Genomic DNA, 13,709 nt, shown 5'->3' on the forward strand with positions numbered 1-13,709 from the left:
CTGTAATAAAGGGAAAAAATAGGTTTCGCTGGTAGACTTGGGAGCCTATTTGGTTGCTATAAAGTACAAACTTAACATCCTTCCAAGTTCACTGGCATTGCTGTCTTTGTTTCCCCCTCTTTCTTTAGTGTAGCAGTCTCTTCAAACCCATCTTCTCTTGAAGGGAATGAAGAAATCCAGAATTTGGTCCCAAAAGAAGAGGACACATCCACGTGAAATCCACTTCCATTACTCTCATAGCCTCAATGAAAGCGGGAGCTGTGCTGAATTTCATTCAATGCATCCAAAATGTATATTGGAAACAGCTTTAATTTAGGTTTCCTGGAGTCTACTGATAAGACGCATCTGCACCAAGAGCTAACTATACACTGTGCTTTATATATCTAGATGAATCAAGGAACATGCCCAAACTCATCCTCTAAAAACAGAGCATATAGTGCAGTTTCAATCTCATGATAGTCACTCACAAGGTTGAAAACCATAAACTCCATCACAATAAAACTTACATGAATGTCTCTAGTATAGCTTCTAAAACTACTTCTTGTTACTTTGGAAAGAGCCATCTGTTTTATAATGAACAGCAAAGATGAGAAGATTAAGAATGCAAATCCTTCTTTTCATGAAGCATTTATTAGCACATTATTTGGAATGTTATCTCAAGAACAGAATCAATCAAGGCTGTGCTAGTTAAAAAGGAACAGATTACTGCTCTTTCTATTTTATCTGTCCCTGCAATACATTTAAAACTCGCCTTTGTGAGTGGCAGAAACCAATACTCTGCCCTTTCCACTTCACACTTCAAAATCCAGACATTCAAATCTGCCCTTCAGAATCCCAAAAAAACAAACAATAAGCTCAACATTACAAAGGCAAGAGTAAAGATACCTTTTCTTTATAAATATCCAGCCAAGGACGTCATCAATATTATCTATCATTCCAAATACTGACAACTCATTGATGTGGCAGTTTGAAATCATGCAAATATAGGCCATTTAGCCTGCAAAACCAAATCCAAGCCTCGGAGTCATAGCACAGGCCGCTCTAAATGTCAGGATGTCAAAATATGACTTGACACTCACAGGCCATTTCAGTCATTCATCTAAGCTTAGTGTCTGCACAACAAACCTTGATTGGCAAGAATGAATCCATCTGGGGAGGCTGCCCAAAGACGTGCTAGCTAAGAGTCCCTTGCTGCAGGATCCTGGACTTGCTCTGTGGATAATTCATCTTTATTAACAGTGAAAGATTCATTATGTTTTCCATGCCCTGCCTGAGACCTTAGACCACTCACATTCTTCCGCAAAACCCTGCCAACATTGCTTCTAGAAGCTGCAAGATTAGACATGCTGGAAAAATCCCCACTCTGAGAGTAGATGTCGGAGACTGTTGTTGCCTTTAACGATCGAGCAGTGGGCCGAGGAGGAGCCATGCGAACATCTTCATTGATTCTCTTTTTCCTCCTTGTTCCTCCAACACCTGTACTACCCATAGGCCCCGATAGTGATGCTGCCATAGTAGGGATCACATGACGAAATGGAGGAAAAAGGGTACTCTGACTGTCACCGTATATCTGACCTTGCCGAGAAGGCTCTATTGGAAAGCCCACCACACCATCTTCATGAGGAGGTGGGAATTTTTCACTCTTGCTCAGCACATTTGATTGAACAAGTACACGTCGCTTCTGCTTTTGCAAACACCAACAATCACAGACAATAAGACCAGCTCAAAATAAAGTGATGAAGTAAAGCACAACATCCCCCCCCCCCCCCCCAAAAAAAAACAAGAACAAAAAACAAGCATATTTACTCTCTTCTTTGCGTGCACATACAAATGCCTTTTTCTATCTTTTTATAACTGCTTTTTATTAAAGCAATCAAGGGGTCAAATTGCATACGTCTTGATTTGCCCTGCTCACTGTGGCTCCTCACAGCTTACTCCCCTTCTCCAATCCTATTACTTATTTCACATCCCTGACATGAGTATCTATGTCCGCAAGTTTACACACAGACCTCCCTGTTAGAGTTCTGGGCTTTTCCTGTCTGTATTATAGGAAGTGAGGGCTTGCCTACTATGAGATCCGGGGACGATATCACTTACCTCTTTCAGGAGGAGCATGGCTTTGGTCCACTCCCACGAATGATCCACTCCCATGACCAGGTTTGCATTGGGCTCTATCTGATTGAGATGCGATGACACAGAGAGACGCTACTATGACAGACCAGACAGCAGCAAGCAGCGACAGAACGGGATGTGGAGGCAGACTGAGCATAGCGATATGTCACGGAACACTATGCATCCAAAAGCTCTAGTGTCTTTGTACATAAAGTCTTGAAAGTTAGGAACATCTGGTACAAATAAATCATCTATAAAACGCCTAACTTGACTAAGCTTATGTAAAATGATAGGGCAGGTATTGATAGAAATAAGACGTTGCATAAACTCAAATTCATAAGTGAAAAGATAAAAGTTTGCTAAAAAGACGGCACAATTAGTGCCCATGGGGATTCCTATAACTTGTTGAAACAAAGAATCACCTATTGTGATGTAAAGATTATCTAAAAGAAAATCTATCCAAGAGCAAACATCTTCTACACTTACTACCTTTGTGTATCTTTTCTTTTTAGAACCTATGTCATGATCTTTATTTTTTAGCCACAAAAAGTCAAAGCATAAGGCTGTTTTCTCAACTTTTAGCACTTTGCATCTATCTTTGTCAAATCTCAGCTTGAAAACTTCAGCCACTAGCTTTTTAATTCTAAACTTCAGGTCTTCCAGCTCAATCTTTGTGTAAAGCGTCATAAAATCATAGGTTTGAAGGAGAATAGGAGACTCTTTTTCCTGAATGCTTCGAGAGGAATTAAAAAATTTTACAACAAGAATCACTCCTACAGAGTCATTTAAAATCCAGCTTGAGTTCGAGGGGACATCTGCCTCTTTTAATAAGTCCCTCCAAAGTTCATGGACACTAGGCAACATGGCTTTGAAGCAGTAGCTTAGCCATTTAGAGATATTCGTCAAAGTAGTCTCACAAGCAGCTGCAATAAATCTTGGCTTTTTTGGAGTTTTGTGAAACTTCCAAGCAGCACAAAGAAAAGGTATGCTTGGATTGCAAACAAACCCAGAAGACTTGCAAAAACTCTGATGTTTTGAGATCAAATCTTTTTGAGAAACTAAGGCGGGGGCGTAAGTTTTGGCAGACGAGTTCACTTCTCTCAAAAGACATTCTAAGTAAAACTTTTTGCAAATAAAAACAAAGTTATTGGAACATTTGTCCACATAAGAAATGACAAAATTCCTATGGAATTTTCGAAGAAGAGTTTCATCTTCTTTCGGAAGATGGTTACTTTTCTTTGAGCAAATAACCGAAGGGACTTCTTCTAGTTTCAAAGCAACTTTCTTCAAAATCTTCCCTTTCCATTCTGATAAGATATTTTTAACTCCTAAACATTCTTCCAATTGCAAAACAAACTTTGAGATTCCCTTATCGATAGCTTTTAAAAGGCAAGACTCTTTAAAAGAGTACAATCGAAATTTTGTGCCTTTCATGAAAAGGTCTGTTAGGTTACTAGAAAGCAAAATTGAGGTATCAGTTGTGACTACATGTCCTAAATCAGCATCAATAAAGCTTTGGAATCTCTTACTTTTACAACAACAAGGTTCTTTAAGGATAGAAGATTTTGAATGCTCTGAAAGCCTTTTACCTATCTCTCCATAGTTGAAAGCCTTTTGTCCTAAAGTTTTTACATACTTCCAAGCTACTACTGGATGCTTCCAAATTCTTCTCACAAAATGAGGGAGAGAATCCATTACTTCAGGAGACTTCAAAATGGAGTTTAAGCCTATCTTGTCAAGGGAGGGAGAAGTAAAAATACAAATCAAGAGTTCCTTATTTAGATAGACTTCTTTGCTTTGAAATGAAGCTTTTACTTTTAAGAAGCGATCCAACGAAGTTTTAAGTTGTATATAATGGAGCTTATTTAGATTCAAATCCTCAAAAGAGAAGTTTTCCAAGGTGTATTGAAGTTTAAAAAGAACTTTGACATTATATTTTTCAAAAACTTTTATTGAAAAAAGACCCAGTGACATTAATCTATCTAGGTAGAGTAGTCTTCTTTTATAGTCTCGAGAAGCAAAATCTCTTGGAACTGAGGAAGTTAAAGGAACTAAAGGAGGAGGAAGTGGAGGAAGAGGAAGTGAGGGAGGCAACTCACGAACTACATGTGAGATTGCAGGAGAGCTAGGACAACCTCGTAACATAACTTTAGGTTTCCATACGATGTTAGGTGTATGACTATGTTGGTAATGATGAATGTTAAAGGGCTTGATATGAGTTCTCCACATCAAAGGGTTCTATTTAGAGGTTCTTTTATTTTTACGAAGAGTTGATTTTCCTTCTAAATTAAAACCTCTTGGGAAGAAAGTGTGTAAAGTTCTCATCCAAAACAATTCACGAGGACGAGCAGCCTTGTAAAAGTCCTTGGCATTATTAAAATGGCCCTCTATATGCTCAATGGGAAAGCAACGAAAAGATTCAAAACCAGACTTTGCCATTGCTGCATATAAGGGTTTTGAATTCTCAATTAAGGAATTCTTCCTATGAATTTTTCTAGCTTCCCTAACATGTTCTTGAAAACGAATAAAAGCTGTCCTATAGGTTTGTCCTACATAAAGCATATTACTACTATGTATGTTATAGACAACATAAATTACTTGCGTGGCATGAATAGGACTAATAGAAATAGAAGTCTTGAGATGCTTGTTTCTAAGACGTCTTAGTTTATTAAGAATTCTTATGTTATTATTAGTATAATGAGTGCTAACTAATAAAGCCTTAAAGTTAGACCAATTAATGTTACCTTCCCCAAAATCATGTAGATTATTCATGTTTGACCTAGCTAAAAAGTTATACCTTGCTCTATATATGTTTCTTCTAACTTTTTTGTTTTGATTTACAGTGCTAGACCCAACTAAATCACCTACCAAAGAGACAAGACCATCACTAGAATTTCCAATGTTGTTCGGTGAGGTCAAATTCCAACATTGGGGAACTTGCTTGCACTCTCCCTGCCCATCCCAAGGCAGTTTCTCCCTTGCTATATCCCCTAACTCTAGCAGGAGCGAGACTAGTATTTAGGGGGGGGCTTGCTTGCACAGTCGTTACTCGTCCCAAGATAACTCCTCCCTTACTACTACAAGGGAATGTCACAGGAGCCAGATGACATCCCAGGAGATCGCCCTGTTGGTTTTCAAAAGGTAGTCCAAAATCTCTTCATTCAAGCTACAACTGCTTGTGAAGTCTAAACATTTTCATTTTAGTCTCTCCCCAACGAGCATCTTATCCACACAAAAAAATATTTAAAAAATACTTCTGAGCTGCACCATACAAGCTTCAATTAACGGCAATGCAACTAAATAAATGGATTTGGAAGCTCTCCTACAAAACGACCTACATATAAGCAATGGAAGGGCACGCCTACCCACTCTTCTAAGCTAAAGACATTGAAAATTTAACCATTGGTGTTATCTCTATTGGGTATTGGTGATGTTCTATCTACGTATTAGGTTGGACCAAGGACCTATCCAAGAACTTTCAAAACGGACTAAAACTAGTGCACAATATTCTTAATGTTTTGTTGAGTTTTTTTCTTCATGAATGGCTATCTTATGTCTACTAAGTAGTTGCCCTGATCGACCTTGTCCACAACATGATTTATTATTTAGTGAGAGTTTTATGGTCACATTATATAACACACAAAAATTAGTGATTTATCTATTTGGAAGCGAGCTAGCACTATGCCTAGTTGCAACTCTAGCGAGCTAGTATACTGGATAGGCCACTACTGCTCAAAGCCAAGAAAGAATTCACTTTAGAAATGTCAGTCATATCTCACTGAATGTGCTTGTATATCTGTCCACATGAATCTAGGATCATGCCCAAGCTCATCCTCTAAAATAGTTAGTTACTAAACTATTGCGGTTTAAACCCTCATGGCAATCACCCACAAGGTTTAAAATCATAAATTCGTTCACATAGCAAGGACTAGCTATTGTAGCATCCACACCTACATCAAGGTGAATGTAGACCATAGTATAAATATATGCTCTCACACATACATATCCCCACACCCACAGTAGTTCAAGTAAAATTCCCTATTTTCGACTCTCAAAGCTCAAATGTCTGAAAGGGGAATCATGCTCTAGTTTTCGCCAAGGGCTCTGTTGCAAACATCGATGTGATCTCCAACAGCAAGGAGTTGAATTTATTTACTTTGCTTAATATCCAATACCATTATATCTTTCGGCACGGCCACCTCAGAAGCTTCAAAAATGTGTAAGTGACGGCAACCAATGGTGTGTGATACTGGAAAACCGCTGCCTAAGAAAGGCTATTTGTATTCTTTAAAATTTAAAAAAAAAAGGCCATTTGTGGCATGCGATACAGCTTAGTGAACATTCAATCTCTAGCCTCGACAGTCTGGTAGATTTCTAAACCTTAAATCTTAGCTAAAATGCACATACCTTCAATGCTTTGTCTGATTGCAGATTAGAAAACTTGATGGTGGAATTGTAGCTCCTAAAGTGCTTAAACAGAAATAAGAGAATTACCTGTAAATTAGCCTGCAGCTCTGCGTTTGCTTCTGGTGCAGGAACAGCTTTGCTCATGCGATCTCGGGTGCCTGCTCGCCTGGAAGTATCACCACGATTTCTTCCAGTTCCAGCCCTTTGTCTACAATATCAACAAAATTTGAGCACTCCGTTGGGAAGAACTTTACTAAGAAGCATACCCAGGTCCAAAAGTTTGAAAAAAAGGCTATACCTTCTGGCCTCTTCATCCCTCAGTTTTGCATCCATCTCTTTGCTTGGTGGATATTGGGGCAGACTTGAAGGCTCACAAGCATGCGGCTTACTGGTGAAGAACTGAACCACAAAATCCAATGGTCAAAGAAGCATATACCTAGATGAATCCAGGAACATTCCCAAACTCATCCTCTAAAAACACAACATAGTGCAGTTTCAATCTCATGATAGTCACTCACAAGGTTGAAAACCATAAACTCCATCATGCATAGCAGGGACTAGCTACTATGACATCCCCACTGACGTCATCAGCGCCCAACAGTGGGTGTAGACCATAGTATAAAAATATGCTCTCACACATACAAATCCACACACCCACACATACTTGAGCATCCATTTATACAAAGAAGCAGCATTATAATTTTGTAGTGGCTCAAAATCTTGTAAATATGCTCTCACAGAAATCAGCAACCCAACACACAATGGCCTACCACACAACATCCACACCCCCCCCCCCGCATATACACACGCGCATGCACGCACATATTCGGGACTTCAATGCTAGGACGAGGGCTATGCAAACAGAGATCCTGGATTTTCAAGAGGATGCCATCTTACTCCCACAGCTAGACTGACACTGATATAAATCAGGCAGATGCAGCTCAGAGCACGCATGCTAGGTCCACAGTCACAAAGTATGGGAAACATTGCTTGACCTGGGCACTACTCACGAGTCACAAGATCATCATATGTGACTGATTGCAGAGATGGCTAGAATTAGAGAATTACACGGGCAGCCCACAGTGAGGTGTCCACAATGTATAGGGATCCCTTGGCTTCATCTCACGAACTCCAATCACACAATCCACGCCCTTAAGCCAAGAGCCTACATTCACACGTAAACCTTTGACCTGAAGGATGACACTGCGCCAACCCATCCACACCACCTCACAGTCACTCCAACCATCTACTAACACTCAGCTTTGACTACTCACTAGATCACATCTATGGTAGCTACCTCTACATTACTGACAAACATAGACAACAAAGCCCACCTCCTCATATATCTAGATGAATCGATGAACATGCCCAAACTAATCCTCTAAAAACAAGATAGTGCAGTTTGAACCTCATGAAAGTAACCCACAAGGTTGAAAACCATAAACTCTATCATGCAAAGCGAGGACTAGCTACTATGACATCCCCATCGACGTCATGTCATCACTGCCCAACAATGGGTGGAGACCATAGTATAAACACCTCTGTTCTCACAAATACACATCCATGAACCCACAGACACTTGGCCATTCATTGAGAAAAAAATATTCATACTAAGTTTCTATCATCCCTCCAGAGGTCGAGAGAAGACTCGGCAATGACAAAGGCCAATACTAAAGGAGAAGGCTAAGTTTCTATCATCCCTCCAGAGGTTGACAGAAGACTCACCAATGACAAAGGTCAATACTAAAGGAGAAGGCTAATCAAAAGGTAGTCCACATTCTCTTGATCCAACATGGTCACGAAACCCTTGAACCTCCATGGGTTTCTTTTCGTAATGGATCTTTACTGATGATGACATAGATGTAATGAGTCCTCCAATCAGCAGGCTCATTACAACCACATGGTCCTAATTGCAAGAAGAGAGCCAATAGAGGTCCAAGGGCTTCATTGCGACCATATAGTCGTGATGCAGCCCTTGAACCTCTGTGGAAAGGATGTATTGCAAAAAAGAGGCCCATGGAGGTTCAAAAGCTTCTTGGTCTCCAAGGGCTTCACTACAACCATATAGTCGAGATCAAGCCCTTGAACCTCCAAAGGCTTGTTTGCAATAAGGATGTATCGCAAAAGAAAAGCCCATGGAGGTCCAAGGGCTTCATCAACCTCCATAGGCCTCTTTTTGTAATGGATCTTTATTCTCATGGGATTGTAATGAGTTCTCCAACTAGGCTCATTATGACCACATGGTCGTTGGTAAGGATGTATTGCAAAGGGAAAGCCGATAGAGGTCCTAGGTCTTAATTATGACCACATGGTTGTAATGAAGCTTTCGAATCTCCATAGGCTTTTTTGCAATCTACTAGCAAGGATGCATTGCAAACAAAAGCCCATGGAGGTTCAATGGCATCATTACAACCATGTGGTTGAGGTCCAAGGACTTCATTATGATCACGTGGTCATAATCATGCCCTTGACCCTCCATGGGCTTTTCTGCAATCCACTAGCAAGGATGCATTGCCAAAAAGAAGCCCCTAGAGGTTCAAGGGCTTCATTACAACCATTGGTTGTTATGAAGGCCTTGGACCTTCACGGGCTTCTTTTTGCAATGGATCTTTATTGATGACACACATTGTTGCAATGAATCCTCAAACCACATTCATTACAACCATGTGATTGTTCATAAGCATGTAATGCAAGAAAGAAGCCGGTGGAGGTCCAAGGGCATTCATTACAATCAGAAGGTCGGTCAACCGACCAACCTATATAAGGGGCTCTTTGCCCCTCATTTCAGCAGGCAGCTTCTAGTGCATTTCAGCCAACAGTTTCAACAGCATAGCTCCCTCTCCCTCAGTCGCAGTTAGGGGGAGTATTCAGCTCAGTTTTGTATGCTGATTTGGCAACCACGTACAACCGTAGTTAGGGCATTTATGCCATCAGTATGAATAAAGCAGTGTACTATAGATAGGAAGATCTCTAGTCTCTCTCATGCTTGAGTTCTCTTTCTACATTTCATCTATGTTTCCGCTCAGCTAGTCCCCGCATGGTACAATTTATTGCACAAAAAAAGGTCATAGATGTTCAAGCGCTTCATTACGAGCACGTGGTCGTAATCAAGGTCCTGTGTGATACATATATGTACATACATATACATAACACACACACACACACACACGCACGCACACCTTTTTTTTTTTTTTTGGGGGGGGGGGGGGTTGAAACTATTGATGCTTTATATTACACAAAGTACATCAGCTGCACAACACACACACACACATATCACTAGAATACCCCTTTGTACAACTACCATCCTCTCAATGAAGAAAGCATACATCATGGTCCCCACTGAAGGGCTAGGCTGACGCTACAAAGTTGACAGAGGCTAACTGTCAAGGCTATCGGGGAACTGATCCCATGACAAGATAGTGCATATTCACATTAGATCTGCTGTAACTGCCGCTGGCTGTACAGGCTGCTGCTGCTGCTGCTGTATGAGCTCCGAGGCTGCTCTGCGGATGCTGCTCTTAAAGATATGGCTGAGGGAGCTTGCTGTTGCTGCCAGCTGGAGCTGATGCTACAGTGCTACTGATGGAGATGGAGGACGAGCATTTTTCGAGCGAAATCTTCCGAGCATCCGAGCAAAGGAAAAAAAAAGCTTCCAACTATGCAAAAATATGGCAAAAGTAGATCGGAACGAAACATACTTTCACTTAGAAATATGCAAAGTATTATAGCAATGCCTATGGTGAGTAACATAATGGGATACATTGCCTATGGTGAGTAACATAATGGGATAACTTTTGAAGAAACCCAATGTAGAGTAGACTTCTCTATGAAAATTCCCTTATGATCCTTCTTACAATTTTTACTTTAATAGGGGGTGACATTGAAAACCCTCTCTCGACCTAGCCTCATGAAAGGGTTTATCCAAAGAAACCTCATTGAAGCAAGCCATCAAGGTAGTTTCACCAGAAAAACCCCTTTGAAGTAGGTCTTCCAAGGTAGTTTTGCTAGCGAAACTACCATGGACAACACTTTTAAAAGTGGCATAACTTTCACATCGAATGTCCAAGAAAACCCCATTTGAGCACATATATGGGTTTATATTTTGAAAAATATTACATGTATAGTATAAAATATTACATGTATTTTATGAGAGTGATATATAAGCCCAAGTTAATATATATTTAAACTTCTTTAGAAACATATCCATAAATATCTTGTTATTTATGCTATAAAAACACTAGAAAGCTCTTATCATATTGGTATAAATATGCTTGATAAGTAGTTATATATGTATAATATTATTACATTGAGAGTGATTATGAGGGATGTTTCTTAAAGGAATTATTTTTCAGCACTTTTTAAAGGTAATAATAGGGGTACAAAAGATGTATATGAAGAAGAAAATTTGTGTTATGTGGAATTGAATGAATGAGATTTTGTATATTTTTATGATAAAGGGATCTAGTTCTAGTGAAAATAAAACTGTAAAAACCATGTTTCATAAAGAAATACACTTTTTTACCTACTCATAGGTTTTTGCTCGTAAAATTGACACACCCCTGGAGATGTATGAGGGGAAGCCCATCCTTTTATAAGCCTGAACTTTGAAGACTCTTATAATTGCCCTGTCACAAACTGGTCTGTAATTGCCATTCACAAACTAGTCTGTAACTCCATTTTCACAAACTGGTTTGTGAGTTTATAGACTGGATCTGTCATTGTCTGAGTAGTGGTCGGTGCTTCTATAAATGTTATATATACCTTTGTAAGACTAGAATAAGTCCAATCATACAAATTTAGAAATTTTGTTGTTCTAAAGATCAAAAATCTACAAAGGAAAAAAAAAAAAAAAGAGAGAAAATGAAAGAGAAGAAAAAAGAGGTAAACAAAAACTTTTATGAAAAGCAAAAGGAAGACATACTAAGCAAGCCAAGCAACACTTATGTCGTCATCAGTGCCCAAGCATAAGCAGCTATACTAGGTTTCTAAAGACCCGCGGAGTCTCTTAGGCAAACCCAGTGCTTACTAAAATACGTCAAATAAACAATAGAGAATGAAAACAAGAAATAAAGAAGAAACGAAGCAGGTGACTTAAGCAAAAATAAACAAGCAAGTCAAGAAACAAAAACTTCCAAAAAACTAGAAACTCTCTCTCTCTCTCTCTCTCTCTCTCTTATTTAAAACATAAAAAGTTAAATGGCACTTTACACTTATGTCTCGTTTCTACAAAGAGGCAAAAGCACAAGTATACTCAAACAAACTCTCTTTAGAAACTAAAAGAAAAACGGGCTATTCAGCTCCCCGCTTTTTGCTTTCAGCTTATGTTCAATCATTCTAAACAAGCCTAAGGCCGAAACACCATAGAAAAAAGACTTCATATCTAAGAATGTGCGAACTTTTTTCATTATTTTCCTTGGATTATACCTCTTGTGTAATAGTAAAGTGATCAAATTACTACATTGAGTGATAAAAGCCTCCTTAGTTGTACAAACGCGGGAAAATCTATGGAATTGGGAAGAAATGACTCCATATTTTGCCAAATCAGAAATGTTTGAGTCAATGTGAGGCATTTTTATAATGTGTAAACCACTATATTCAGGTTGTTCACGTTTATCGTATATATCAACCTCTAATCCTATGGTAGATTGAGAAAGTCTAAGATCTAAGAAAATACAAGAATCCCCTCTTGAAGTGCAGTTCAGTTCACAAGAGTCACGAGGATAGATTCCTTCTCCAAAAGCTCTAGCGTCTTTGTACATAAAGTCTTGAAAGTTAGGAACATCTGATACAAATAAATCATCTATAAAACACCTAACTTGACTAAGCTTATGTAAAATGATAGGGCAGGTATTGATAGAAATAAGACGTTGCATAAACTCAAATTCGTAAGTGAAAAGATAAAAGTTTGCTAAAAAGACGGCACAATTAGTGCCCATGGGGATTCCTATAACTTGTTGAAACAAAGAATCACCTATTGTGATGTAAAGATTATCTAAAAGAAAATCTATCCAAGAGCAAACATCTTCTACACTTACTACCTTTGTGTATCTTTTCTTTTTAGAACCTGTGTCATGATCTTTATTTTTTAGCCACAAAAAGTCAAAGCATAAGGCTGTTTTCTCAACTTTTAGCACTTTGCATCTATCTTTGTCAAATCTCAGCTTGAAAACTTCAGCCACTAGCTTTTTAATTCTAAACTTCAGGTCTTCCAGCTCAATCTTTGTGTAAAGCGTCGTAAAATCATAGGTTTGAAGGAGAATAGGAGACTCTTTTTCCTGAATGCTTCGAGAGGAATTAAAAAATTTTACAACAGGAATCACTCCTACAGAGTCATTTAAAATCCAGCTTGAGTTCGAGGGGACATCTGCCTCTTTTAATAAGTTCCTCCAAAGTTCATGGACACTAGGCAACATGGCTTTGAAGCAGTAGCTTAGCCATTTAGAGACATTCGTCAAAGTAGTCTCACAAGCAGCTGCAATAAATCTTTGCTTTTTTGGAGTTTTGTGAAACTTCCAAGCAGCACAAAGAAAAGGTATGCTTGGATTGCAAACAAACCCAGAAGACTTGCAAAAACTCTGATGTTTTGAGATCAAATCCTTTTGAGAAACCAAGGCAGGGGCGTAAGTTTTGGCAGACGAGTTCACTTCTCTCAAAAGACATTCTAAGTAAAACTTTTTGCAAATAAAAACAAAGTTATTGGAACATTTGTCCACATAAGAAATGACAAAATTCCTATGGAATTTTCGAAGAAGAGTTTCATCTTCTTTAGAAAGATGGTTGCTTTTCTTTGAGCAAATAACCGAAGGCACTTCTTCTAGTTTCAAAGCAACTTTCTTCAAAATCTTCCCTTTCCATTCTGATAAGATATTTTTAACTCCTAAACATTCTTCTAATTGCAAAACAAACTTTGAGATTCCCTTATCGATAGCTTTTAAAAGGCAAGACTCTTTAAAAGAGTACAATCGAAATTTTGTGCCTTTCATGAAAAGATCTCTTAGGTTACTAGAAGGCCAAATTGAGGTATCAGTTGTGACTACATGTCCTAAATCAGCATCAATAAAGCTTTGGAATCTCTTACTTTTACAACAACAAGGTTCTTTAAGGATAGAAGATTTTGAATGCTCTGAAAGCCTTTTACCTATCTCTCCATAGTTGAAAGCCTTTTGTCCTAAGGTTTTTACATACTTCCA

General features: G+C 38.8%; 1 protein-coding gene across 1 annotated transcript in view; it reads right to left on the reverse strand.

Annotated features, from left to right (window-relative positions):
• Positions 1-686: 686 nt before the first annotated feature.
• The window catches only part of LOC147904533 (putative serine/threonine-protein kinase At1g54610), a 51,899-nt gene continuing 38,876 nt past the window's right edge, over positions 687-13,709 (reverse strand). The window contains exons 5-7 of the mRNA XM_087387083.1: positions 6,818-6,918; positions 6,607-6,727; positions 687-1,681 (exon numbers count right to left, since the gene is read on the reverse strand). Coding sequence (XP_087243209.1) covers positions 1,178-1,681; positions 6,607-6,727; positions 6,818-6,918 — 726 coding nt within the window. The 3' untranslated portion in view covers positions 687-1,177. The remainder of the gene's footprint in view (positions 1,682-6,606; positions 6,728-6,817; positions 6,919-13,709) is intronic.

This window comes from Dipteris shenzhenensis, chromosome 2, assembly GCF_047967505.1.
Source record: "Dipteris shenzhenensis isolate YYH24624 ecotype China chromosome 2, Dip_SZ_1.0, whole genome shotgun sequence".
Classification (NCBI taxonomy): Eukaryota; Viridiplantae; Streptophyta; class Polypodiopsida; order Gleicheniales; family Dipteridaceae; genus Dipteris; species Dipteris shenzhenensis.